The following is a 25,312-nucleotide window of genomic DNA, read 5'->3' on the forward strand; positions in this document are numbered from 1 at the left end:
ATTTACTGGGTTGAACTGGGCTTGATTAACAACTACAAGGAGCCTCAATTGCGACTAGTCCTTTTGAGGTATAGCGCAGATGTGGCTAGTGCTCTTCCTTGGGTTGTTACATATGGTATCAGAGCCGGCCCGGTAATCCTATGTGGGCTCAGAGACACTACCCCACAAAGTGGGCCCTAACGAGGATGTTAGGGATTTAAGTGAGGGAGATTGTGATGCCTCAATTTGATTGATTGTGTGATGTGTGTGGGTGTGTGATGAGTCCCACATCGGGTATTTACTGGGTTGAACTGGGCTTGATTAACAACTACAAGGAGCCTCAATTGCGACTAGTCTTTTTGAGGTATAGCGCAAATGTGGCTAGCGCTCTTCCTTGGGTTGTTACATGAGGAGATTGTGATGCCTCAATTTGATTGATTGTGTGATGTGTGTGGGTGTGTGATGAGTCCCACATCGGGTATTTACTGGGTTGAATTGGGCTTGATTAACAACTACAAGGAGCCTCAATTGTGACTAGTCCTTTTGAGGTATAGCGCAGATGTGGCTAGCGCTTTTCCTTGGGTTGTTACAAGATCTTGGTTTCGTCTAGTACTTAGATTTTCTTGAAGTAGTTAGTTTCCCCATAGATTTAAGTCCGAGGACCATGCAAGACCTTGATTCTGTCTGGTACTTATATTCTTCTTGAAGTAGCTAGTTTCCCCATAGGTTTGAGTCTGAGGACCATACAAGACCTTAGTTCTGTCTAGTACGTAGGTTCTTCTTTGAAGTAACTAGTTTCCCCATAGGTTTGAGTCCGAGGACCATGGAAGACCTTAGTTCTATCTAGTACTTATGTTCTTCTTGAAGTAGCTAGTTTCCCCATAGGTTTGAGTTCGAGGACCATGCAAGACCTTGGTTCTGTTTAGTACTTATGTTCTTCTTGAAGTAGCTAGTTTCTCCATAGGTTTGAGTCCGAGGACCATGCAAGACCTTGGTTTTGTCTAGTACTTATGTTCTTCTTGAAGTAGCTAGTTTCCCCATAGGTTTGAGTCCGAGTATCATGCAAGACCTTGGTTCTGTCTAGTACTTATGTTCTTCTTGAAGTAGCTAATTTCCCCATAGGTTTGAGTCCGAGGACCATGCAAGACCTTGATTCTGTCTAGTACTTATGTTCTTTTTGAAATAGCTAGTTTCCCCATAAGTTTGAGTTTGAGGACCATGCAAGACCTTGGTTCTGTCTAATACTTAGATTTTCTTAAAGTAGTTAGTTTCCTCATAGGTTTAAGTCTGAGGACCATGCAAGACCTTGGTTCTGTCTAGTACTTAGGTTCTTCTTGAGCCGGGCTACTAGATCCGCGAGAACTAGCCCCTTGACGTATGTACGGGGCATATACTTGACGTCGGAAGCCCCTAGAACTGTGCCTCATTTAGCAACCCTCTCCGCATAATTAATACCTCGAAGAGTAGCCCTGAGCGGAGGCTGAGTTATGACAATAACTGTGTATTCTTGGAAATGATGGGAAGCTTCCGTGTAGCATGCACCACCGTCGAAATGGTCCTCTCGAAGGACTCTTGTTGATAGGAGCTTGATCCCACCATGATTAACCGTTGCACTCACTAAAACACGAGCTCTCCCCACAAAGGCGCCAATTGTAGGTTCATGTTTTGCAGCCCAAGCCTAAGATGTATGGGATCTTGGACCAGTGAGTTCGGTACAATAAATTTATAGAGAGTGGGTCGAATAGCTAGGCTTTAGTGCATGGACAACAACTAACATGGTGTTTATCACAATCAAGCAAGGATGAACCGGGTTTATCAAAGATGATTAGTCCTCGACACAATCCGATGAGCTTTTTCTGAGGGCCTCTTGAGTGATAGGGGTTTCAGCCCCCCTTTTCTGCTTCCCTTCACCTTTTTTTTATAGTAGTTTCCTTCCTCTTGAATGGATTCTTAGTGCTGATACTTGTTCCATCAACCCTTCCCCTAAGTTGTTGGGAGTGGTTGTAAAGGTAGAAAATCATGGTTATGTCAGGCACAAGGCACTGGGTGCAATAATGATAGTTTTTCCCTTAGACATTTCTATTTTCTCTATTGTCCTTTTCTGTTTTAGTACTTTTCCTATTTTATGGAGTGACCCGGAGTGCCTTTCTCAGTGATAAACCATTTCCTTTGTCCTCGGCCAGGTATGGCCGAGGAGGGATTCTTCCCATGGCCGAGGAGGGGTTCTTCCTTGGACTGGGCCCTTGGCCTAATGTAGATATTGACATGGGCTTCCCGGTCTTTTACTCCCCACATTAATGATATTAATTACGTTAAGTTTCTCATTATACTACTGATATGTATATAATTTTAAAAATCATTATTGAACACTACATATATAATATCAATTCACTATTATTATCCGTGAAATTCTATTAAATACAACACCAAAAAAAAAAAAAAAAAAATCGGTTCAATAGTATCTCCTAAATTGAACGGAGATAGGTGCATGAGATCGTTTATTTCAATTACAGTTTGTTACATTCAAGATTTTCACATACAAAATATGTAAATAGAAAAAAAATATTTAAAAAAAAAAAAAACACTCATTAGTTAAAAAAATAGCAAAAAATTTAAACAATTTAATTTGTATGAAAAGCTAACAAAGGAAAAATCTAATTTTAATTCTAACCAAATTTTCTCTAAGCTTTGGTTTTAAATATATATATTAACTAGGTTTATTTATATTGGACTCCTCATTTTTAACACTGAATTAACTTACTTGGCACAAAAATAATTTTTTTTAGATAAGATGGGACATGTGATGCAAAATTCAACTCTAATTAAAATCCAATTTTTATACTAAATAACTCACTTGGCACAAAAATTTAAAAGTTTAGATTAGATGAGACACATGATGAAAAATTAGACTCTAATTAAAGTTCAATTTGAAATCTAATTGAATTTTCTCTCAACTTTATCTATTAATACACACAAACACACACACACATATATATATATTTATTTATTTATTTATATATGTGTGTGTGCATATATATAGATGAGTTATTTCCAAATGCAACGCAACATAAGAGGTACTAGTCTATATTTTGATATTTTAGAAGGTAAAATCCAAATTACCCAAAATTTTGGAGTGTAAACTACAATTTTGTCAAATATTTTATATATGATGAATGTATAATAATTAAGTGATAATAAAATTTTAATTTATAAATATGTAGAAAATAAATTAGAAAAATTTAATTAGGATATGTTTAGTAGATCTCCTAAAAAAATGTGTTTAGACTTTAGAGAAGATAAAATCTAATAAGAAATTTGTTAGTGCTAGTTTGCTTTATCTAAAAATACAATGAGTTATAATCAGTTAATTAACATAGTTTAGTTCCTAATTTTTCAATTATATCAATTTGGTTCCTAATCTTTCAATGCTGTGTCAATTTAATCTTCACTATTATTTCGAAACTAATTTTTTATTTTGGGTGTTATATAAAAATATAAATAAAGCTATAGATATATATATATAAATGACAAATTGATATTGTATTTTTTTTGTTTGAGAATGTAAATGAAAAATTAATAAGTTAATCAAGTAGCAAGTAAACTTATTTTACAAGAAAATATATTGAAATTTTTTTTTTTTTTGATACAAGATAGAATTCTACTCTAGTCTAATCTAAGTGTATATGTGTGTGAAGCTCTCTCCTGGAGACTTGAACCCCGGCCCTTGCCCCCCACACTCCACAAGCACTTATACTTGTGGAGTGACCATCGCACCAAGGGAGCGCGGTGGTAAATATATTGAATTTTAATCCAATCTAATTTGGTGATAAATCATAAATTTGAGCTCAAAAAAAAAAAAAAAAAAAAAAGGAAAAGTAAAAATGGACCAGGCATGAAGCAAGCGATACATACGGCCAGTGAGGTTTCCCATGAACCTGGTAAAACATCATCGTAGACATTATAGAGAGAGAACACAGTGTCACTTTAGTCCTTAAATCCAAACTCCCAAAAAAGTTCTCTCTTTCTTTTTTCCAGTGAATGGGGAGATGGAGAGATTTTTCCCTTCTCCTCAATCACATATCCACTGCATCCACAAAGTGTCTCACACCTAATATAACTTCTCTTCCTCCCAGACTCACACCTCTCCATCTCTCTCTTCCTTCAACTCCGACTCTTCGCGCTTTCCTCACCTCAACAAGACCCTTCTCCGCAATCCCATCTCGGGTCCTGGTCGATACCACAGACTACGATTATGGGTACAATAACGAGTTTGTGGCTAAGGAAGACGAGGAAACTGGAAAGATTCCCATTAAAGCTTACTTTCTTTGTACTAGGTTCGCTCAAGTTTCAACCTTTTTCTTGATTTCTCAATTGGGTTTGGCTCCTTTTGTGATTTGCCTATGTGGGTCTGGCTCCATGTTGTGTTTTTCTCTGCATTCAAGATTGAATACCATGTGCTTGTGTTAATGTGTGAGTGTGAGTGTGTTTTAGATGTTGGGTTTTATGAAATCATAGTATCTGGGGTTTTATGTTTTGTTTTGTTTTTGCTTATATGTGTGGAATTTTATGTATGTAAAATAATTGATTTCTATAGGGGTTGGCTCTATAATATCTTCATTTATGAACTTTTTACTTTTTTGAAGGGTGTGTTTTTGTTCTTTTTGATTTGAGATTCATGGTTTTCGCAGTATCAATCTGAAGAGTATGCAAGCTGAGAATTTAAGCAACGTAGTCCCTCCTTCCTCCCGCTCATCAAATTATATTGCCCTCAGATATTGTGATTTCCCTTCAGAAAATGCTGTAAGATGATCAAGAAACAATTGGATGCTTTTACTTGGTTTCAAGTTCTTACTATGTTTATAGAAACTAGAATCCGAGTTGCAAAATGTTATGCTGGTTATTCGGGCAATGCATCCACTTTTGGTGGAATGCACTTACTGTTGCACCAAGGCTCTATCTCTAATAAAATGGAACCTCAACATCACCTTTAAATTATCTGTCTCAAATAGAACTTCTTGCTATGCTGCCTAATCTCCTTTTGCATCAAGAAATTTCAAACATTTTACCTTAAATAATGAGTACAAAGCTGATGTTGCTTGATGTCAGAGGACTAGTTTTAATTACTATAGCAGTATTTGGTTTTCTAATTTCATTGAATGGGTAATCAAATGGTCAGATATTAAACTTCATAACTATTCATTTGGCAAAGCTGTCTTCTCAGTTGTTATGTAGTATATAGTGTTTGATATTAAACTTTCATAAGTTGATTTAAATATCCCTGTCAGTTTGGCCTAGCTGCCTATGTTTGTTAAGGGGTGGGGTGGGTTGCTACATCCCAGGCTCATAATTTTCCAAATTACAAAAAAGCTGCCCATGCAGCACCCTCCCCTCGGGGGTCCTGAAATGCATAACTAGTGTTTCTAATGCCAGTAAATGCAGCAGAAGTAAGGTATGTGGTTGTGCCCATCAAACACATTTTAACTGGACTTGTGCATATGGTACCTAGACTTTAATAAGAAAATCTTCCCAAACTCTAATTAAAGTTCATAATATGATTGGGATGATTGGTTTATCATTTGTTTTGATAACATGAGACTTTTCATGTAGGGCCTCGGAGTCAAGGGAAGCCTGAACAGCTGTCGTTATATGGTTGTTTTCCAGTATGGATCTGCTGTTCTATTTAATATTGAGGATCATGAAGTTGAAACTTACCTGGACCTAGTTAGAAGACATTCTTCTGGATTGCTTCCAGAGATGAGGAAAGATGGTAACTTTGTTTAAGAATGGGATTAAGTGTTTAACTAAATGAAACTCTTTAGTTCAAGGATGCTCTATTTGTTTTCATTTATTATTCTAAAGATCTACTGCTCTGTAGCTATATGATCATGTCAGTTGCTTTCCTGTAGTTTGTTGTGTCCATTATCTTCATCATCATGTTAATTCTTAAACATTCTCCCCAAAGCTTTTATTTATTAATTTCTAGATGCTATGTGAGTAATTTACTATTTGACTCTCTATGGGTCTTTAAATTAGATTATGCTGTAAAAGAGAAGCCACTGTTAGATGAGGACATGAAGGGAGGGCCAGACTACATCGTTCTCAAAACTTTGGATACTGATGGTGTCCGTATTATTGGAAGCGTGCTTGGCCAAAGCATTGCTTTGGATTATTTTGTTTCACAGGTAATTTCTTATATATTCTGTGACGTCTTTAGTGGAGCATTGGGTTGCATGCTTTCTTGCTTTTAAACCACTTTTGGTGCATTACAGATTCTCTAGGTTGGAACCATTCTACATAAGCATTCAAGATGTAGATTAATTGTCCATATGCCACACAATTTGTATTGCTTGGAACAGCTTATCAATTTGCGAGGAAGTTTGATTGAAACTAAATTTTAAATTTCAATGACCTTAATATCTGTCTTCAGGTTGATGGTATGGTTCAAGAATTTGCAGAAATAAATCGTGGAATGGAGAAAACTGGAACTTTTACCATGGATAAGAAGAAGCTCCTTCAACTTGTTGGGAAGGCTAATTCCAATCTAGCTGATGTAATCCTCAAAGTTGGTCTTTTTGATAGGTAATGTAATTGTGATGCTATTTGTTGTTTCATGTGATTCTTCAGTGTGTGGCTGGTTATCTCTATTCTCTGTGCACATAATGAGTGCCTACTGGATATCACTTTTTACCATTCCAGGCTGTGACTGCATAGACCCAATAGCTATAATTGGCTTTGTCCCTTCAGTTGGTTGAAGTTGTACCAAGTGAGCAGAATTACAGGTCAATAAATTCAGTACTTGGATAAAGTTGAAGTATGAAATATCAATATCACAAGTGCTTATTAGTTGAAGTTATACAAGAACTCGAGTTCTTTACTTGAGTTCTGCCTACTCTAGCTTTTTCTTATCTCATTAAACAAACTTGTCATTAGGTTTGAGTTGGGCTCATAAAGCTTGAACAAAAAGCTGTTTCTGCTGATGATGATTCTTGACTTTGAAGTCATTAGAACTTCTTCTCTGGCTTCCAAAGCAACACCCTAACTAAATTGAGAATTTTGTAAATGTACTATAATTTCACTTTACAAAGATTGGATAACCTCAAAATCTGTTTCTCAACGTAGCTTACTTCTTAATACGTTCAAGTATATGTATATTCACATTATTCCTATATCTTTTCTAAAGCATTTTGAGTACATGATTTTGGCTCATAAGTTTGAATCTTGCAGCTCCTCATATTTGTTTTGTTCTCGCATTATTCAGATCTGATATTGCCTGGAGGGATGCAAAATATGCCCAAATATATGAATATCTTCGGGAGGAGTATGAGGTGACTCAACGCTTTGGGAATTTGGATTTTAAATTAAAATTTGTAGAGGTATGTCTGCCCTTATATACCTCGCTGATGCAAGTGTATAACTCGCCCCCTTTGAATTCTATGGTTAATTACTTAATTAAAAAAAAAAGGGAGTACACAATCAAGAGGTAAAAAGAAATTGAAATAGGATGTAATCTGTGGTGATTGTGAGAACATCCGATCCCACAACTTGTTGAGGCATTGTGTGGTACAAGAAGAGATGTTTCTTTATAGTTAGCACCATACTTATGTCACCTATATGATGCAACTTAACTGATAATTGATGGAACTGATCATGCTTTAATTTGGAACTCTCCTTTTGCAGCATAACATTCTTCTTCTTTTTTCTTTTTTGTGGTTAAACAGCATAACATTCATTTCCTTCAAGAAGTCCTCCAAAACAGGAAGTCAGATCTCTTGGAATGGTGCATCATCGGCCTATTGACGATTGAGAATTGCATATCAATATACGAGATTGTTCGTGATTCAAATGCAGTTCCTCTTTAATTTTGCAAGCAGATTAGGAAACTTGTAACAGTTAATTCAAGTAATAGCAAAATTCAATCAATTGATTGAGCAAATCCATTCATTATTTGTCTATGCAATAAGTATTCTTACATTGCCATCGGAAATTGTCTATTCCCCATTCTATTATACTGATTTTACAAATATAGAGAAATAGAAACTAAAATTGTAAAATTATTGGAACAGCAACAAAGGGAACTGATGGTTGATAATGTGTTGTATTCAGATTTCTATATTGAGGAGCAGTTCATTTTCGAACTAGGGCAGGTGCTTTGGAGGGTCTAATTGCTAATTATATATGATTGTTATCACTTATGCCTATAGTTTTACCCAGAATGTTGTTGGGGGGGGGGGGGGGGGGGGGTGGTGGGGGGGAGATTGTAGGGATATATGTCATAAGGACTATTCATTAAATAACATAAGCTCGAGTTTATTACCAAACAAGTTAGCAATCGCTTCATCTGGGACCATCCAGCACTTAATATGGTTTCTCAATGGAGGTGTTAACAACATGAATAGCATTAGCATGAAAGCCAAGCTTGACGACATAGCCACACTCCACAATCTCTCAACTTGTGACCAGATTATTCCATCAATTGCCTCTTCTGGTTTATTATCTTCCATCCTTCAATTGATCCACAACTCGGAAAAGTCATTGGAATTGGTTGAAAAGGTAATGGGGCTACTTGAGAATGTCGTTTCCTCATCAGAGAATGCACTTTGTAAAATTGCTAGCACACATGATGTCATTTGTGCAATGGTTGAAACTATGGAGGATGGTTCTCCACAATGCAAAGAGCACGCAGTGGGAATCCTCTTGCTTTTATGCCAAAGCAATAAAGAAAGATATAGAGGTTTGATTTTAAGGGAAGGAGTGATGCCAGGGCTACTTCAGATGAGTGTACATGGGACATGGAGGGCTAAAGATATGGCTAGAGAATTGTTGTTGCTTCTAAGCGATTGCTCAAGTTATAGTTTAAGAAATGAACCAAAGGTTCAGCTGATCGAGGCAATCATGCAAGAAATTGATACAAGAGAGAACATGGATATGACAACACCAATAGAGATGATGGAAAAGTGGAACAATGGAAAATATAAGAAGAAAAGAAAAGTTGGAGTTTGGAAAAGATTTTTGTTAAGATTTTTAATATCCTTCTAGTGTATTTAGTAAGATGGATAGAAAAGTATAATGATAAAAATGAATATACATTTATTTTGTTTGGTTGAAAGAAAGATTTTTGCTACAGTTTTTGTTATCTTTCTTGTATGTTTAGTAAGATGAATTAAAAAGTAGAATGATAAAAATAAATATACATTTATTTTATTTGGTAGAAAGAAAAAATTAAAGGAAAGAAATAAAAATTTATATCGATTATTATTATAATAATTATTTTAATATAATTATAATTTATTTGCTTATGTTTTATTATTTTTATTTTTTTATATATGCTGTTAAATTCAGCTTGAAACTATCGAAAAATTTGAAGTTATTTTTATTCAACATTGTTACTTTTGACTATTCACTCTATTAATTGTTTAAATTATAAGTAATTTTTGAATTAATTTATAATTAATTTTTTAAGAACAAGCATAATTTCAATAGCATAGATAATAGTTCCAAGTTTCATATTATCATATCAGAAAATTCATTAAAAACTCAACTAAAATTAATATTTTAAAAAAAGAATAAATAATGAATAATAAGTAGATAAAAGAAAAAGAATCACACCAATAGCACTTTCCTTTATTTGCTTCCCAATGTATAATGCTATACACACGTGCATATGTGGAAAAGATCCACATCCTCAACCTTCATTTTTTATTATCGTTTCTATCTTTCTCAATTCTCATATTAGAGATTTTGGCATTTAATTTGAGGAAGATCCATTATGAAATGGGTCAACTATTGGGGCTTCAAACATCTTAATGGGTCATGGGTATTTTTAGATGCAAAAGTAAATTTAATTTCTTAATAAAAAATGATGCTATGTTACTTTAAAAATGGCATGTCATTTCTCTATAGGAATTAAAAATCAATGGTGTTCATTTTTTAAGTTTCAAATACCAATAATGCTTACTTGAAATTTGAGGAACTAAAAACATTGATTTAGCAATAATGTATTTTGGCCTTCTTTAAATGATTTTTTTTTTTTTTTGGTGATATCCTCCCTAATCCTTGATATTCCGTATATGTCTATTCAACTGCCCCAGGTTCCTGACAATATGTGTGTTTGGGTTAGAATTAAAAATTAAAATTATTTCACTATTCAGTTTATTTTTACTATTATTCATGGTCCTCATTACACTTTTTGACATTATTTATGGGTTGTACTGTACTATTTTAACAAACTTTTACTTTTATCTACAATACTTTTAGCAATAAGTTTTCAGTTTCAGCAAAATAAACGGTATCCAAACACACCTCATATGTGATGTACCCTTTCATCTATTTGTTGTGCAAGTGAAAAGGGAAAAAAATAAAAAATAAATAAATAAAAACAACCTTTATATATTCAACCACAACATAAAAAGACCTCACTGGTACAACATAGGCGGCAAAAATTCAAAGGATTTCTGATGTTACTCCTCACGGCAATCGGAAATTCCAATCAGATTTGAAACCTTAATCCTACATAGTTTTGGATTTCTTGTCCCAAAAGGCTCAAACTGATATATAATATAAGTGCCATTACCTTACATATATCACTTCCTTTCATTCCAACAAACACAAACCCTCTTCTGTAAACCTTTCTTTCTACCATTACCGTTCATTGTTCTTCATTCCAAGAACCACAAACCCTCTGTAACCCTTTCTTTCTTTATTTCTCAACATAATGAAGGGTCTTCTAACTCTAAGCCTAAGGCCCTGCACTTCAATCACTGAAGCCTTAAAGCATAGGAGTGTGCTACAAACCAAGAAAACCCAAGAAGGAAAAGATGGCCAAAACAGAGAACTTGCATTGGAAATATTTGAGGCCAAGAAAGAAAATTTCGCAATTGATGAGGTTATTATTTCCTCTGCTTCTGAAAGTACAAGGAAAGAACCTATCTTCTATAATTTTATACCCATTCTTGAGAATGATCAACTCCAAGTTAGTCAAGGAAACGTGTTTGTAACCAAAACCCATCATGAACATGCAGAGGTTTCAACTGAATTGAAGTTGGGTTATGGTTCTTGCATAACTAATAAGAGGAAAGCAAGTGAAAACATGGCCAATTTCTCTCTATCATCTACAGCTTGTGGAATCAAAAGAATGAGACTTATTAATAGCCATAAAGTTGAAAAAGGAAAAGGGCCTAATGGTGTGTCATTGGAGTTGCAGCTTGGACTTGACCCTTGGGTTATCAAGAAGAGGATTTGGTTAAGTGATATTGGTCATTTGGCTAGGCTCTTGTTAGCAGTAGATTTGGTGAAGGGGCATATTTTGCCACAATGGGATGCAAGGCGCATTGAAGGCATCAAGAATGGGGTACGAGTTGCTGTTTGGGATTGCGATACCAAGTCTGAACATCAATTGACCTTCAAACAGTGGCCAAGTAATGGGTGTTGTGTCCTCAATGAAAAATGGACTACGGATTTTGTGTGGAGGAGGGGTCTGAAGAAAGGTGATGAGATTGGACTTTATTGGGATCAAAGCAATTCAAGATTCAGTTTTAGCATTCTCAAGTGGGCTTCGAGCAATTAATCCTCTCTCTACTAGTTTTCTTTTTGCAATTCATCCATGTTGTAATAAAATTCTTTTGCTAAGTGTCTAATATCTCAGTTGTGGAAGCTTGAAACATTGAAACTTTTAAGATAGTTTGTCTTTATTTATTTATTTTCCCTAGATATAGCTTATACATTTTGGGGTATTATAGTTTAGAACAAAAAGAGAATGATGAATTACGTGTTTCATTCTTTTTACTTTTTTTATATTTTAATTTAGTTTAGGCTCCTTTGTTCTTATCCTGTTGCCTGTTTGTCAGCTTTTGAAGCTGTGGTTGTGTCTGCTTAATTTATGAACAATAAAATTAGCCTAGTGTGAAGCTTTTGTTTAGCTTTGATTGAGTAAATTCCTATTTTTGTTTAAACATACATACCCTAGATGGTTTGGAATTAAAATTTAAGAAAAAAAGGATGGTTGGGGTCATTAATTAGTTTTCACATCATGTTATTCCTTACAAATGTAGTCAATTTAAATATTTTTCTATCATAGTAAGAGTTGACGCCCATTGTATCACTTGCTTTTTTTGCTTTTCTCATTTACCTCTCTCCTTATTTTGCATATGATCCTTTTCATCATAAGCTTCTTAAAGAGTGCTGGATTTGAACTTTTATGCAAATGATTTAAGATTTATAGTTTTGACATTATCTGCCAAATGGAGAAGAGAAGATGAATGTATTCATCACTGAATGAGATTTTTACTATAGTTGAGTGTACATGGGACATGGAGGAGGATATGGCTAGAGAATTGTTGTTGCTTTTGAGGGATTGCTCAAGTTATAGTCTAAGAAATGAACAACCAAAGCATGAGCTTATTGAGGTAATGATGCAAGAAATTGACGCAAGAGAGAACATGGATATTGATGAAGCACAAAAAATCAATAGGTTGAATACTTTGGACTTAATACTTCGGACTTCAACGATCTGGAAGGCCTGAAAAGGAAAAGAAACAATCAAAGGAGACCGGTGGTGATCGGCCAAGAACCCTTCGATGCTTAAGTTAGTTTCTCTCTGAATTTCTAGAGTTCCAACTTTTTGGGAATTGTCACACTTACCTTCGTTTGATGCAGATGAGTGTTTATATAGTATACACTTGAGGCGGTTTCTTGTCTAGTAACTTCCCCTATTTTTGAGGAGGTCGAAAGGTTCAGGGTTAACTTCCACAACGACCATGGAAGTTAGATTATTTGATCTTATTTTCCATAACTGTTTTTGGAAGTATTTAGTAAGAACTTGTAGCAATGAACCTCGATTTTTACTCATGCCTCGGAATAGGAACGTGTGGTTCACTTCATTAACTTGTGTGGAGAAACATGCTTGGAATTTCCGTCTGGGGGGTCGTCCAAGTGTCTTTGTTGATGGACGACCTTCTCATGGACGATTGCTCTATAAGGAATGCCCATTCTTCTATCCTTGCCTTGGATGACCCTTATGGACGAGCTTGGAGTTGGCTTATTTCATAGCACACCATCAAATATGACAACACTAATAGAGATGATGGAAAAGTGGAATAATGGAAATTATAAGGAGAATAGAAAAGCTTGAGTTATGTAAAGATTTTTGTTATCCTTCTTGTGTATTTAGTAAGACTAGTCGCTAATCCATGCTATGCACGGGAACTTGACTAAAATAATTTTATAAAATCTTACATTGATTAAGAAACTACACCATTTCATGAGTTGTTCTTGTATGACTTCAATTTGTGTTACAATTTGTCAGACAGTTTCAGATACTATAAAAAAAAACTCAAAAATTCAGATTTTAAAACTTCTGAAAGACTAAAAATTATTAAAGAATCAGATGATTCACTCTTTGTTATGTTTGGATTAAACAAAAATAATTTTGTTTTAAAAAATGATAATGATGAGTTTGAGTTTAAGATGGACTTATTAGAGAGATAGAGTTTTACTCCTTGTTAAGTTTAGACTAAACAAAAAGAATTTTATTTAAATAAAATGATAATTTTATTTAAATATTATGCTGACGTGGAAAATTATGAGAGTTTCAAAGGTTTCGGTGTAACAACATCACTTGAAAATTTTTATTGGATGTATTTTGAAATAGCAGTGGTTGGATTGCGTTTTATTTGTATACCTTGCAAAGTTTCAAGGTGACCAATGATTGAGTTATTATCGAAGAGTTTATAACATATAATTAATTAACATGAAATATGGCATGCATGTTAAGAAAATGAGAATGTATTATTCAACGATTGAATTTTAATAATATTAATATCTGAAAAAATTGAATGGAGTAACATGAACACAAACTTATATTAGGGATGTAACTTGATCCTAATTGTACGTGCACATAAAATGCATCAGTATTGAAATATTATGTTCCGATGTGCAAATAGAAGTCGTCATCGTAACAAATTTTAAAACATTGGGTTGGAACTTAGGAAATTTTTATTGGTTAAAAAGGAAATAAAATAAACTAGTACTTTATGCTACATTATTTCCAATAACACAAATGATTAATCAAATGTGGGGATAGGTAGCAATGAATAAGAAGCCTAAACATAAATATAAACACCCATTCCCTCACCAATACTATGGCGATTGATACACAATACCTAATACAATGAGAGTCTCCTTTTTCTTGAGTAGTTCCATCTTCTCTTTTTCAAGAAAAACTATGTTCCATTTTTGTCTCATTTGATCCTCTTCACATTGATTAACGATTTTTGGGTCTGTGCTATATTCTTGTGCTTTTTGCCTTATTACATTGAGGCTCAATCTTCGTTGTTCCAAATGATCTTCTATATTCCTTAATTCCATATCTATCTGTCTAACTTGTTCGTTTATCTCCTCCATACTATATAACTTGCTCCACCCTCCCTTAAAAGTTACCATGGCTTTTGAGTAAAGTTGTGGTGTGCCTTTGTGTTAGAACCTCTTTCACCCTCCCTTGTGTGTGTGTGTGTGTGTGTTTGTTTCTCAAAAAAAAAAAAAATCTCCTCCATACTATAGTCAATTTCCTCCCCTCTTGATCACATATAGAGGATAGAGTTTTTATTTATTTATTTATATACAATGTATCTCTTAACTATTCATTAGTAATGACAGGATCTTGCATTTCTCAACATTTGATGTAAAAAACATGCTATAAAATTAATGATTTATTATTATTGATTTGTACTGGTAGATTAATGCTTTGCATTCAACCTTTCTAATTATAAATTATTCATTTATTTTGTAAAAATAGAATCATAACTTATTTTATCAAACATACAAACAATATTTTGTTTCATGTCAATAGAAATAGGATAAATCATTAGTATTTTGCTTTTAGTTCTTTACTTTTAGGGATAGTTTGCTTTTGGTCATTAGAAAAACTTCTATGTCAATTTAATCCTTACGCCTTATGTACCCACTTTAGTGTGCTCCTTGTCAGCATCTAACTCACCAAAAATGTTGATATTGCTAATAAATTGTTGACATGTCACTTAATCACAATTATGAAAATATTTAACTGGTTTTAGAAAAATTCACATCAAAAACTTATGTGGCATTTGTGTTTTATTTTTTATTTTCCTTTTTTCTTTTAACTTTCATGCCAATTTCTTGGTAACCAAACAAACACACACACAACAAAAATTTTCAAAACAGCAAATCAAATGACAAATACCAGCTTAAATATCCTCAAAATGGAACAATTCAAAAAAAAAAAAAAAAAAAAAAAAAAAAAAAAACAAAACAAAATGAATAACAATACATAAGAAAAATAATTTATATAAAAGAAAACTTAAATATGCTATGAATTTCTATTTTTCAAAGATGGAAAAAACAGGTTAATATATTTTTTACAAGAAATTGGAAGATGTTAGGAAATGACGTTGTGTGAGGGGTTGTTTCTTTTATTTGAGTTCTTAATCAATTATAAATGATTTTTTATGACGTTGTGTGGTTTGAATAATTTTAGAATTTGCTCTATTCTAATTAGTAAAGTAAGTAATGCTATGATATAAATGAGAGGAAAATAATCCTTCATATTGGATATATGTATATCAAAAGGTGCCAATTGAAGGGTTATAACCTTTTAAATTGGATATACCAATTTGTACTTATTGAAAGGTCTTAACCCTTCATATTAGATTAATTTAGATATACTAAAAGGTGCCTATTAAAATATCATAACCCTTCATATTTGATATATATTAAAGGTGTTAATTGGATGAAAATGTGTCTATTGATTGAAAAGGTACCTATTAAATGAAAATATGTCTATTGATCAAAAATGCGCATATTGAATGAAAATGTACCTATTGAGAGGTCATAATCCTTTGAATATAAATAGTGGTTCATATTTATTTGATAACTTTTTCTCTTTCATTTTTCTTAGAAATGCAAGAAACTTGTGGATTTTGTTAATATCTAAAGTGGACGTGAAATGTGGTGATCACTCAATACAAGACCCAAATGGGTTTTCGTTTGTTAATCATTCAATACAAAATCTCAAAGTCAACCATTTTACAAATGTCTCAAATCTACTTATTCTACGCAAATAAAATAAATTTCTGGTATTTGTTTTGTTGTTTTTTCAATACTCATCCAGTCATCCTCTAGGTTGTATAAAGACCAATCCCAACAGTTCGACTGCGATGTGTAGATTTGATGAGTTCGGGACCTTCGGGTGAAAGACATTACTATTTGGATAGAATTGTATAATTTGAAGGTAGCAATGCCATTTATGTAGTGGTTCTCTTCTATTTCGCGGTTGTTAATCATCATCTAAAGTTATTTTGTAAATTGTAAAAGAAGGAATATATCTAAAGTTATTACAATTGATAGATTTCAGATGTAGTACACTTATAAATTACTGCAAAATAGGTATGACCTTTAAATCTTTCACTCCCCTTCAAGTATAAATACGTATATTTGTTGTTTTTTTGAAGCTATGTGTAATATTAGTGGGGAAAGGTGTAAACCTCAAATTGGGATGAATGAAAAATTACTCTAAATTCCCAATAGTTTTGGTAGTTAATTTTTTTTAAGTTGGTTTTTTCTTTTTCTTTTTTGGGTTAAATAATGAAAGATCCAAGAATCAAGCCACACTAATGGTAGCAACAATAATACTGAATGATTTTTTAAAACACCTTATGGATGCTTTTTGTAAAGACCAGATTTGAATTCCTAGCCCAACACGTGGATGGACTTAGGCCCAAAAAGTCCAAAACAATGATTTTGTAGAAAATGGGTTAGAAAATTGGGCTTTAGTTAACCGAAGAACGAGTTAGATAGGTTTGATGACAAAAGAATGAAAATATACAAGTGTAAACTGAAGAAAAAACGTCCTTGGCGAAATCTGAGGACACTGGTTTTTATATAAAGTTCTTAGGTAACATTACAAATTTGATTGTAGATTGCTACAGTGTTTCTTTCCTGAATTTTCTGATCCCCCTTTCTCACCCACTCCTTCTCCTTTTATACTGTCTTTCCTTTTCATTTTCACCTTCCGCGTGCATGCTAGACGGTTGGTTTGGATACTTGTCCTATCAGCACTCCCCATATGTTCTTATCTAGTAGCTGTAAGGCTGAAATCCACTGTTTAGGCATCACCTTCATATTAATGCGGCCAGAGAGTTAGTTGCAGTACATTTAATGTAGAGGCAGCAACTTTCACCTAAGATATTTTGGGACTTCTCCTTATCTAATATCTTTGCAATGCTTGCCTGCTCCAATTGAATTTCCGGGATCGTCACCCTTGCTGATAAACCATCTCCTAGGACCTCGGCTTAGTCTGACCGAGGGCGTTTTCATCCTCGGCACACTCTCTGGAACTATTATGACCAATTCCCACCTTTCTATTTTTCAACATAGTCTCTTCTGACGAAGACTTCTCCTCCTCGAGCGAGTCCTTGTCCTCGGCTTGGGCCACAGGCCCAATATATGGGTAGATAATGAACCCAGGGCCCAAGGGCCCTACACTTTTCTTCTTAGATTTCTCATTCTCTTCCCTATGCTTTATCGATACTTTTCTTCCCAATAATAAATTTTGGTTTTAATGTATATATCTTATGTGAAACTATGAGTAGATACTAAAACTTAACGGGCAAAATGAAATAGCACAATTGTTCGGTGTTTTTAAATGTATACGCGGCATAAATTTATATTGCCACATGGCACAATAAGGTGTAGTCAACAAAAAGTCAAACATTTTGGTTATTAGTTATTATATATATATACATATATATAGATTAGATTATATATTCAAGCTTGGTTTATTTTCTTGTCGAATAAGCTCGAACTTGTTTCCAAGCTATTGACTAAGTTATTCTTTTATCATATTTAGTAAAACAACAACTAAATTTTTTTTTACGCATTTACAAACATATGCAAAAAATTAATAGTTAGATTATCATTGAAATCATACTATTTGAGTTAATTAAAGAGAATATTTTTGTTTATGAACTTATAAAAATTAGATTTACCAACCTTTTATTGTAAAAAATTATATATAATTTTTACTATGAAATGAACTTTTTTATTATCAATAAATTATGTAAAATTTATACAATTTGATATCTTATGAAATTATTTACACAATCCAATCTCTAATCTATATAAATAAATAAATAAAAATATATAATATACGTTATTATATTTGAGCTTGACTCATTTAATAGCCGAGTCTAAACTTGGGTTTGAGTTCAGCTTGTTTGTCAAATAAATGAACATAAATAAGCATTTTTTCAAGCATTTTTTATTTTTTATTTTATTTATTTTATATTTTTTTATTTATAGTCGTCCTAAGAAATTGCATGAGGGGGGTTTGTTGCACAGTACACCTAAGTGAAAGTAATTGAGGACACCTGAATGTAAGCAGCTGTTGTTACTTTGCCATCACACATCCTGACATCCACAGCGGTTCTAACAAAGCTCATATGTTTATATAAAGCTATATATGGCCAGTAGACCGAGTGGTACATTACATTCTAATTAATCCTTCCATTCCATCCAATCGAAACGCTTATATTGTAGATAAAAAAGAAAGGTTTTATAGAGGTATACATAAACAAATAAGTTATATAAGTTAGAAAATTAAAAGCAAATCCGAATGCACAGGCAAAAAGAAAATTGCTGCTTCAACTTCCAATTGTAGCTTAAGCAGCCCAATAGATTATAGAATACCCATCAGAATCAGATTGAAGAAGTTGAGCTTTATAGTTTATACCACTAGATCCCTTTGAGCCATTCAATAGCACACAAGATGCATCCTTTAGTTGGTTTCAGTGGAGCATTACTGGTTTTTCAGATTGGGAGAAGACTGGAAATAATATATATATATATATATATATATATTTATAATGTTCTTACTTGTTACCCCTTAATACCTTATGAACCAGGCCATCCATTTTAAAAAAAAAAACACAAGGACATTTTATGAATATAACACAGTCCACACTTGAAATTTTGTTTCAAAATTCAGAAAATATTTGTACCATGCATACAACAAAATGCAAATACAGAGATTGCTTAAAAATTGCAAGTGCCCAAGATGATGCAGTTTCATTACTCAGAGGCAGCGGTTATGACCATAACTTGCATCAGTTTGATACATCATCCATCCAACAACTCTTGGTAATTGGTATTCATAGCATGGCTCAATTGATGGGCATTCACCCAAAATAAGTTGCATGTTGCATTAACAATCATTAAAATCTGCATAATATACGTATGCTACCCCTAAGACTGATGAGATTTAAATGCTGAAAACCATAAAAGCAGTGCGTCCAATCTTGTCTTGTCAAGAGAGAAAAGAGGTTACTAATACCCACTTTATGAAAATACCACCAATAAATTTAGGTAATCTACCCCCAATGACAATATATGAAGTCTAAATTCAGAATTCTCCTACTCTGACAGCGTCACGGGGCATTTCATAAACGTCCTTAGGCCTTGATTTCTTTACACCAGCTGTAAACCAAACCTTATCAGACTTGTAGCCCTCTACTGCCACACTTGTCACTTTAACCCACACAAGAACCTTGGTCTTCATGCCCTCTATACTCGTGAGCTTTCCCTTCATCAAAACTGCTTTCACCCGAGTAGCATATCTTATAACGGAGTCCTTAAAGCTGATCTCACATACAGAAGGCAAGTACACAACCAGCTTGGACTTCGATTCATCAAATTCATAACAAGTTATGTTCCGGGGAAAGAGGCCGGGCGGCAAGTTGTACTCTCGAAGGAGATCTGGTAAACTCTTCAATGGCTTTCCTGTTGGTAGGCATTTTCAAATTAGTGATACATGTTACTCTAATCATAAATATAACTTACCTTTAAAAGAAGGGGGGAAAAGAGAACAGAACAATATAGCCAATTGTGGTATTCTTCAATGAAAACTATATTCTATTTCTTACAGAATGTTCCACATAATAAACCATTTCAAAATGGAAATAGGAAATAACAAAATTTACATAGGTGACAGAAGCCAAAAGCTAACATGCTTATAAGAGGGTTTATGAAATGAAAGTACTTATAGTTTCAATTGTGACTGAAGCGGAGACAAAGTACAAGTGGCAAGGTATGTGAAAAAAAGGCTTACATTTCATTTCATCATGAAGATTCATCACAATCAACTAGTTCTGGGTTGATGGCCTAAAAAAACTTATTATCAACTTGTTTTAAAGGAAAGTAATCAAATTGACTAAACTAGGAAAAGACTCACAAACATTTACTGTGGCTTCCATCACACATAATTCCTCCTGAAGTGTATGTTTATGCTACATTAGTTTGATAAGCACTACTATCTTGTGTTGTAAGGGATACAAGAGTCTCTAAAACATTGAAAGGGAGAAAACTTTAACAAGTAGCATGTCAAGCATTTTAAAAGCAGGAACAAGGCTTCACGCATAATTAAGCACACTAAGTTCAAATATAGTTCCAAACCTTTTAGTTTGTTGAAAACCCACTTTGCCTTTTCTTCAACTGTGTTTGAGAAAGTCTGCAATGAAAAGAAACCATTTAGTAAAAAGAGAAAACAATAGTTTCAAAACTAAGCACAAATACTTCCAAAGTAGCAAGGATTCTACATCATCAAACAGATGTGCCAAAACTCTTAGTATTATGGTTAGCTATAATAAACGTGATAATATGAAAATGACTATAAATCGTCATGTCCTCTATTAATCCCCAAAGCAGCTGCCATTATAAGTCAAGAGGTTTACACTCTAGAAATGCAAAATCTACAAATATAATTTCACCAATCACTTCTTAATAAACAATCTAGGTTATATAATCTGAAGAGACAATGCTCTAGTTGACAGGATTTTCAGATGAAAAAAGTTCTTTGTAAGACTAAAAGTTCTTCTTTTCTATCATCACCATAAAAACAACATAAATTACTTTTAGAAATATTTAACATGCTAATCATTGTTACAGAGTAGAGATCATACAAAGAAATTTCAAAGCCATTTTGAACATATCAAGACACACTATATCCAAACAATATTACCCTTATTTGGTGTGACCAAAATCTCACCCAATTAAAAGCAATCAAAACTAGCTGCAGCAAGTTCAAATTTCACTACCATTTCACACAGGAGTTAGTTAATTACCAAATCACCATCATAGCACAAACATCCCTTCAAACATACAATTGAAGCACATCATCCGTAGTAACAAATCCCCTTCAACCATTTTCTTTCACATTAAAAAAATCCACCTCCCAACCAACGGATCTCTCAACCTACTGCTAGCTTCTAACAATTAAACCACGATAAACAGAAAATCAACAACTGGGTACAGCTGAATCAAGCCACATTACACACATAATGACCAAAATATAACACTACAACCAGATATAACACAACGAAAATGTCACAGTAATAACAAATTATAGGTAAAGACTTTGCACAAGACTGACAAAAAGGAAAACACAACACACAAAGATGGGGCAATAGCAACACACACCACACTCAAAATGATGTCTTTACTTATGTTACAGAGCTCCCTCCTCCTTAGCTTTCTTTGTAATCCATTATCTCCGAACCTTTTGACAGCGCTCTCTCTCTCTCTCTCCAACTAATGCACTAGCTCCAAGCCTCCAAACATTTTCTTTCCCATTAGAAAAAACCCTTCTTTCAATTCATTATCTTTTCCTAAAAAAACCAACAGATCTCTAATCCTACTGCTAATTTCTGGCAACCAACTCATGAATAGCAGAAAAACAACAAGTGGGTACAGTTGAATCAGGCCACATTACAAACATGATGACCAAAATTACCAGTTCAACCAGATATAACACAGGGACAGTGTCACACTAATAACAAGCTAAAGGTAAAGCCTTTGCACAAAACTGACAAAAATAAAAACATCAAACATAAAGAGAAAAAATAAAGCTCACTCACAGAGATGTCTTCACTAATGTTAGAGAACTCTTCCTTGGCTTTCTTTGTAATCCACAAGTTCCCAACCTTTAGACTACCCACTTTTGTCAGAGCTTTCTCCATTCTCTCTCTCTCTCTCTCTCTCACACACACACTAGTGTAGAAGCAAGCTAGTACTAATGTGGTGGTTTCTCAAAAAACCAAAGTATTTAATGTAGTGGTTTCTTAAAAAACCAAAGTACTGGCTGAGTGATGAGTGACCAAATCTGAAGCTGGCACAAAGAGACAAACTTGCTCAACTGGAATGTGAAAAGCGGCTTATGGCTCAGGCTCTTCCAGATGGAAAAAAACAAAAAGAAGAAGAATATTTTTAGAAAAGTGGAGGGTGTTTTGGTAATTGAGCCAGTGCTTTGTTGCGATAATGATGATACAATACGGATACACATCATACACCGCCTTTTAATGCCATTAAATTTCACAACTTCTGCAGCTTTTATTATGATAATTGATATAATATCATTTTTATGTTCACAAATAAATGTTAATTTGTTATTAATTTTAATTTTAATTTATAATTTAAAATATTTTTTCAAAGTTAATAACAATCTAACAGTTAAAATTTATTGTGAAAATATTATAAATGTGACATTATTTTATTACTAACATGCAACGTATCAATTTTAACAACTATGAAAAAAATTATGGTGTAAAAATTATGGAAATTATGGTGTAAATATAGAATGAACTTATTTTGTTTTTTAGTATTTTTCAAAATAATTTTATGATAGAATATTTGAAGTCCTAATAATTTATGGATAAACGGATGTTAAATTGCTTAATGTTAATGACGTGTTAAAATTTAAATTACTAAATTACTAACATATCTTTTATATATATATATATATATATATATATTACTCACTTAGTCTATTTATAATTTACCGTTAAAATAGCAATTGTATTTCATCAAAAAAGCAAAAACGCTCATAAAAAAAAGAAAAAAAGAAAAAAGCAAAAACAATTTAAGCCCTATTTGGCCAGTTTATTTTTATGGAATGTACAAGTTTTAAAAATATTATATTTTTTTAAGATACATAACTGTGAAAATAAACTCATCCAAATATCCAATTGCACACTAAGTTAGATACATGCATATACTTTAACACCACTAATTTTCAATAATTTTCTCCTTTTCTTTTTATCATATAGTGATTTTGAATTACGAAGGAGTTCCATATATAATGGCATTGAATTGTAACTCTATAGTGATTTTTATGCATTTGATACACTATAATATTTCTTTTCTTACTGTTTTCTACTAAAAATGATGATTGGATCACACAAAGAAACAGTTGGACCAAACAGAGAAGAAAAAAAGTCTACAAAGAAAAACCAAGAATGATAAAGTGTATGATAATATATTTTCAAGGATCGATGTTGCTTTATATTTCAGGCTATAATAATATGTAAAGATTAAACTCCAGAGATGCTGTTGCACATGGTAGGGTCAAGGTTTAAGTATTTTCCAGCTCAAAAGTTGATAATGACGACCATTTGATCAAGAAAGTTTTCACACTGTTGCTGCTTAGCCATTTGCCAAAACTTTAATTTTTGTTATTTTTAGCTTAAGACATTTGCCAAATTAATCCATCTCCACCTTATAACCAAATCTACAATCTACCATTGCTACAATCTGCATATATTTACTGAGTAGTATTTCTAACCACCTCACCCCCCCCCCCCCAAAAAAAAAAAACTTGTATTGTTAATGCTGCTATTCCTGTGCCTAGATATTCTAGCTTGAAATATCAATGTGCCAAAAAGTTGTTTCTTTACTCTCCTTGAGTTTCATTTTATTACACACTCACAAACCTCTAGCTTTTAGCAAGAAATAGATTAAGAGTTTATTATTTGACCCTTCACCTTTTTTATTTATAAAGTTTTTGACCCTTCAATCTCCCATGAGAGAGAGAGAGAGAGATGGTTTCCTTATTCTACTTCGTAACGATGAAGACCATACAATAGACTTGTATAACATTGGTTCTCAAGAAATTAAGAATCTTCAAGATTCAGGGCTGCCAAACGTATTGTGCCATGCTAAGCTTTATGTGGAGAGCCTAGTTTCATTAGATGGTGGAAATGTGTTTTAGCGTTATTGTGCTTGAGCTCCTAATTATTTGTATACCATAAACTTATTTATTTTATCCTTAGCAATAATGTTATGTGTGATTTAGAGAAGATGATACTGCATCTTATATGGATGATGTTTTTGTTAAATTTCAATTCTCTATTCGTCTTCAATTTCTATCATTTGTGGATGAATCAGTAAATTGTTTATTTTTGTTATGCATTGGAATTGTGATTGAATTTGGGGGAGGTTTGGTTGTTAATCTAAACTAGTCGCAGACCCGCGCGTTGCGCATGATAATTTTTTTATTATTTATGATAGTGTTATTATTTTGAATATTTTTCAATGTATTACTACTTAAGCTACATTATATATGTATGACCAATATATTGTAGGACTCATGATGATAGGAGGTTTTGGTCTTGGAATTAGATGTGGAAAGTTTTGGCAATGATGCCTTAAGCTGTAAATATCGGAATCCTAAATTACACCATATTATTTGAGTCTAGATTTTTAGTACTTGATCTAAGGTAATAGATGATTTTAAATAATGATTTATGTCTTGCATATGTACTTGCAAATTTGTTTATTACAAAATGTTATTAAAAGCAATCATCGAAGTACAAAGGATGCAATTATAATTTATTCATTTCAATTCGGCTGGCTCTTAACCATAACCCTTACTTAGTTGCCATACTCGGCCTTGTAATCACTCCAAAGCTGATCAACCGTCTTCCCAAGTTAGTAAAATTTAATTCACTTCAAAATAGATAGATAGGATTTTATAAATTTCAAATTAGAGTCGTGCTAGGTAAAAACTTTAGAGGATTGTAATTAAGTCCTTGTAAGTCTTTTTAAATAAATAATAATAATAAAAATCTATTCTTTTGAAGATAGAGATTAGTATTATGAATAGGATGAGGAAATTTTATTGTACTCTTTTTTTGGGAACATAATTTCTACCAAACTCAGTTGGCTAGTTTGTACATTTCCAAGTTAATTGAACACATTTTGCATGTTACATGTAATTCTTCTTTTCCAAAAGGGTAAGGGCATTCACGATTCAGATGACCCACTCCATTTTTCTTGCATGCTTGGTTTTTTGGGATGCGAAATGTGTTTGTTCCAAAAAGTGTATGTCGAAGGATTTGTCAATAGTTTTGTAGCAATTGTTTTCCATTTGGTTGGTTTAGAATTGATAATAGTAGTTGTATTCCCTCATCATTTGATTCGCATAACAACGCAATTTCCAGTCCATACTTTACATTTTTGTCTCATTCTATGTTTGCTT

The 25,312-nt window shown here is 33.2% G+C and overlaps 4 protein-coding genes across 6 annotated transcripts; 3 read left to right on the plus strand and 1 right to left on the minus strand.

Annotated features, from left to right (window-relative positions):
* Positions 1 to 3,896: 3,896 nt before the first annotated feature.
* Positions 3,897 to 8,117, plus strand: LOC126718933 (protein RETARDED ROOT GROWTH, mitochondrial). Of its 3 annotated transcripts, none has more exons than XM_050421347.1 (7): positions 3,897 to 4,313; positions 4,668 to 4,779; positions 5,641 to 5,746; positions 6,013 to 6,161; positions 6,407 to 6,558; positions 7,238 to 7,352; positions 7,698 to 8,117. In XM_050421347.1, exons 1-7 carry the CDS (start codon positions 4,018 to 4,020, stop codon positions 7,836 to 7,838), a joined length of 1,071 nt encoding a protein of 356 aa, XP_050277304.1. In that variant the 5' UTR covers positions 3,897 to 4,017; the 3' UTR covers positions 7,839 to 8,117. The 3 variants fall into 3 exon arrangements, with proteins under 3 accessions (XP_050277304.1, XP_050277303.1, XP_050277305.1); XM_050421346.1 differs by having other exon boundaries at positions 3,898 to 4,313; positions 5,587 to 5,746; XM_050421348.1 differs by having other exon boundaries at positions 4,165 to 4,313; positions 4,651 to 4,779; positions 5,587 to 5,746.
* Positions 8,118 to 8,277: 160 nt separating this feature from the next.
* On the plus strand, positions 8,278 to 9,112 carry LOC126716449 (uncharacterized). The gene has a single exon (XM_050417280.1). The coding sequence runs from the start codon at positions 8,368 to 8,370 to the stop codon at positions 9,013 to 9,015; it is 648 nt and encodes a 215-aa protein (XP_050273237.1). The 5' UTR covers positions 8,278 to 8,367; the 3' UTR covers positions 9,016 to 9,112.
* Positions 9,113 to 10,690: 1,578 nt separating this feature from the next.
* Positions 10,691 to 11,542, plus strand: LOC126719947 (putative B3 domain-containing protein At1g78640). The gene has a single exon (XM_050422444.1). The coding sequence runs from the start codon at positions 10,691 to 10,693 to the stop codon at positions 11,540 to 11,542; it is 852 nt and encodes a 283-aa protein (XP_050278401.1).
* Positions 11,543 to 19,034: 7,492 nt separating this feature from the next.
* LOC126718934 (uncharacterized protein At5g01610) lies at positions 19,035 to 22,183 on the minus strand. The gene is made up of 3 exons (XM_050421350.1): positions 21,915 to 22,183; positions 20,455 to 20,509; positions 19,035 to 19,782 (listed from the first exon to the last, which is right to left on the minus strand). The coding sequence occupies exons 1-3, from the start codon at positions 22,014 to 22,016 to the stop codon at positions 19,406 to 19,408; spliced, it is 534 nt and encodes a 177-aa protein (XP_050277307.1). The 5' UTR covers positions 22,017 to 22,183; the 3' UTR covers positions 19,035 to 19,405.
* Between the last annotated feature and the right edge of the window lie 3,129 nt (positions 22,184 to 25,312).

Source organism: Quercus robur, chromosome 3, assembly GCF_932294415.1.
Source record: "Quercus robur chromosome 3, dhQueRobu3.1, whole genome shotgun sequence".
NCBI classification, from domain to species: Eukaryota; Viridiplantae; Streptophyta; class Magnoliopsida; order Fagales; family Fagaceae; genus Quercus; species Quercus robur.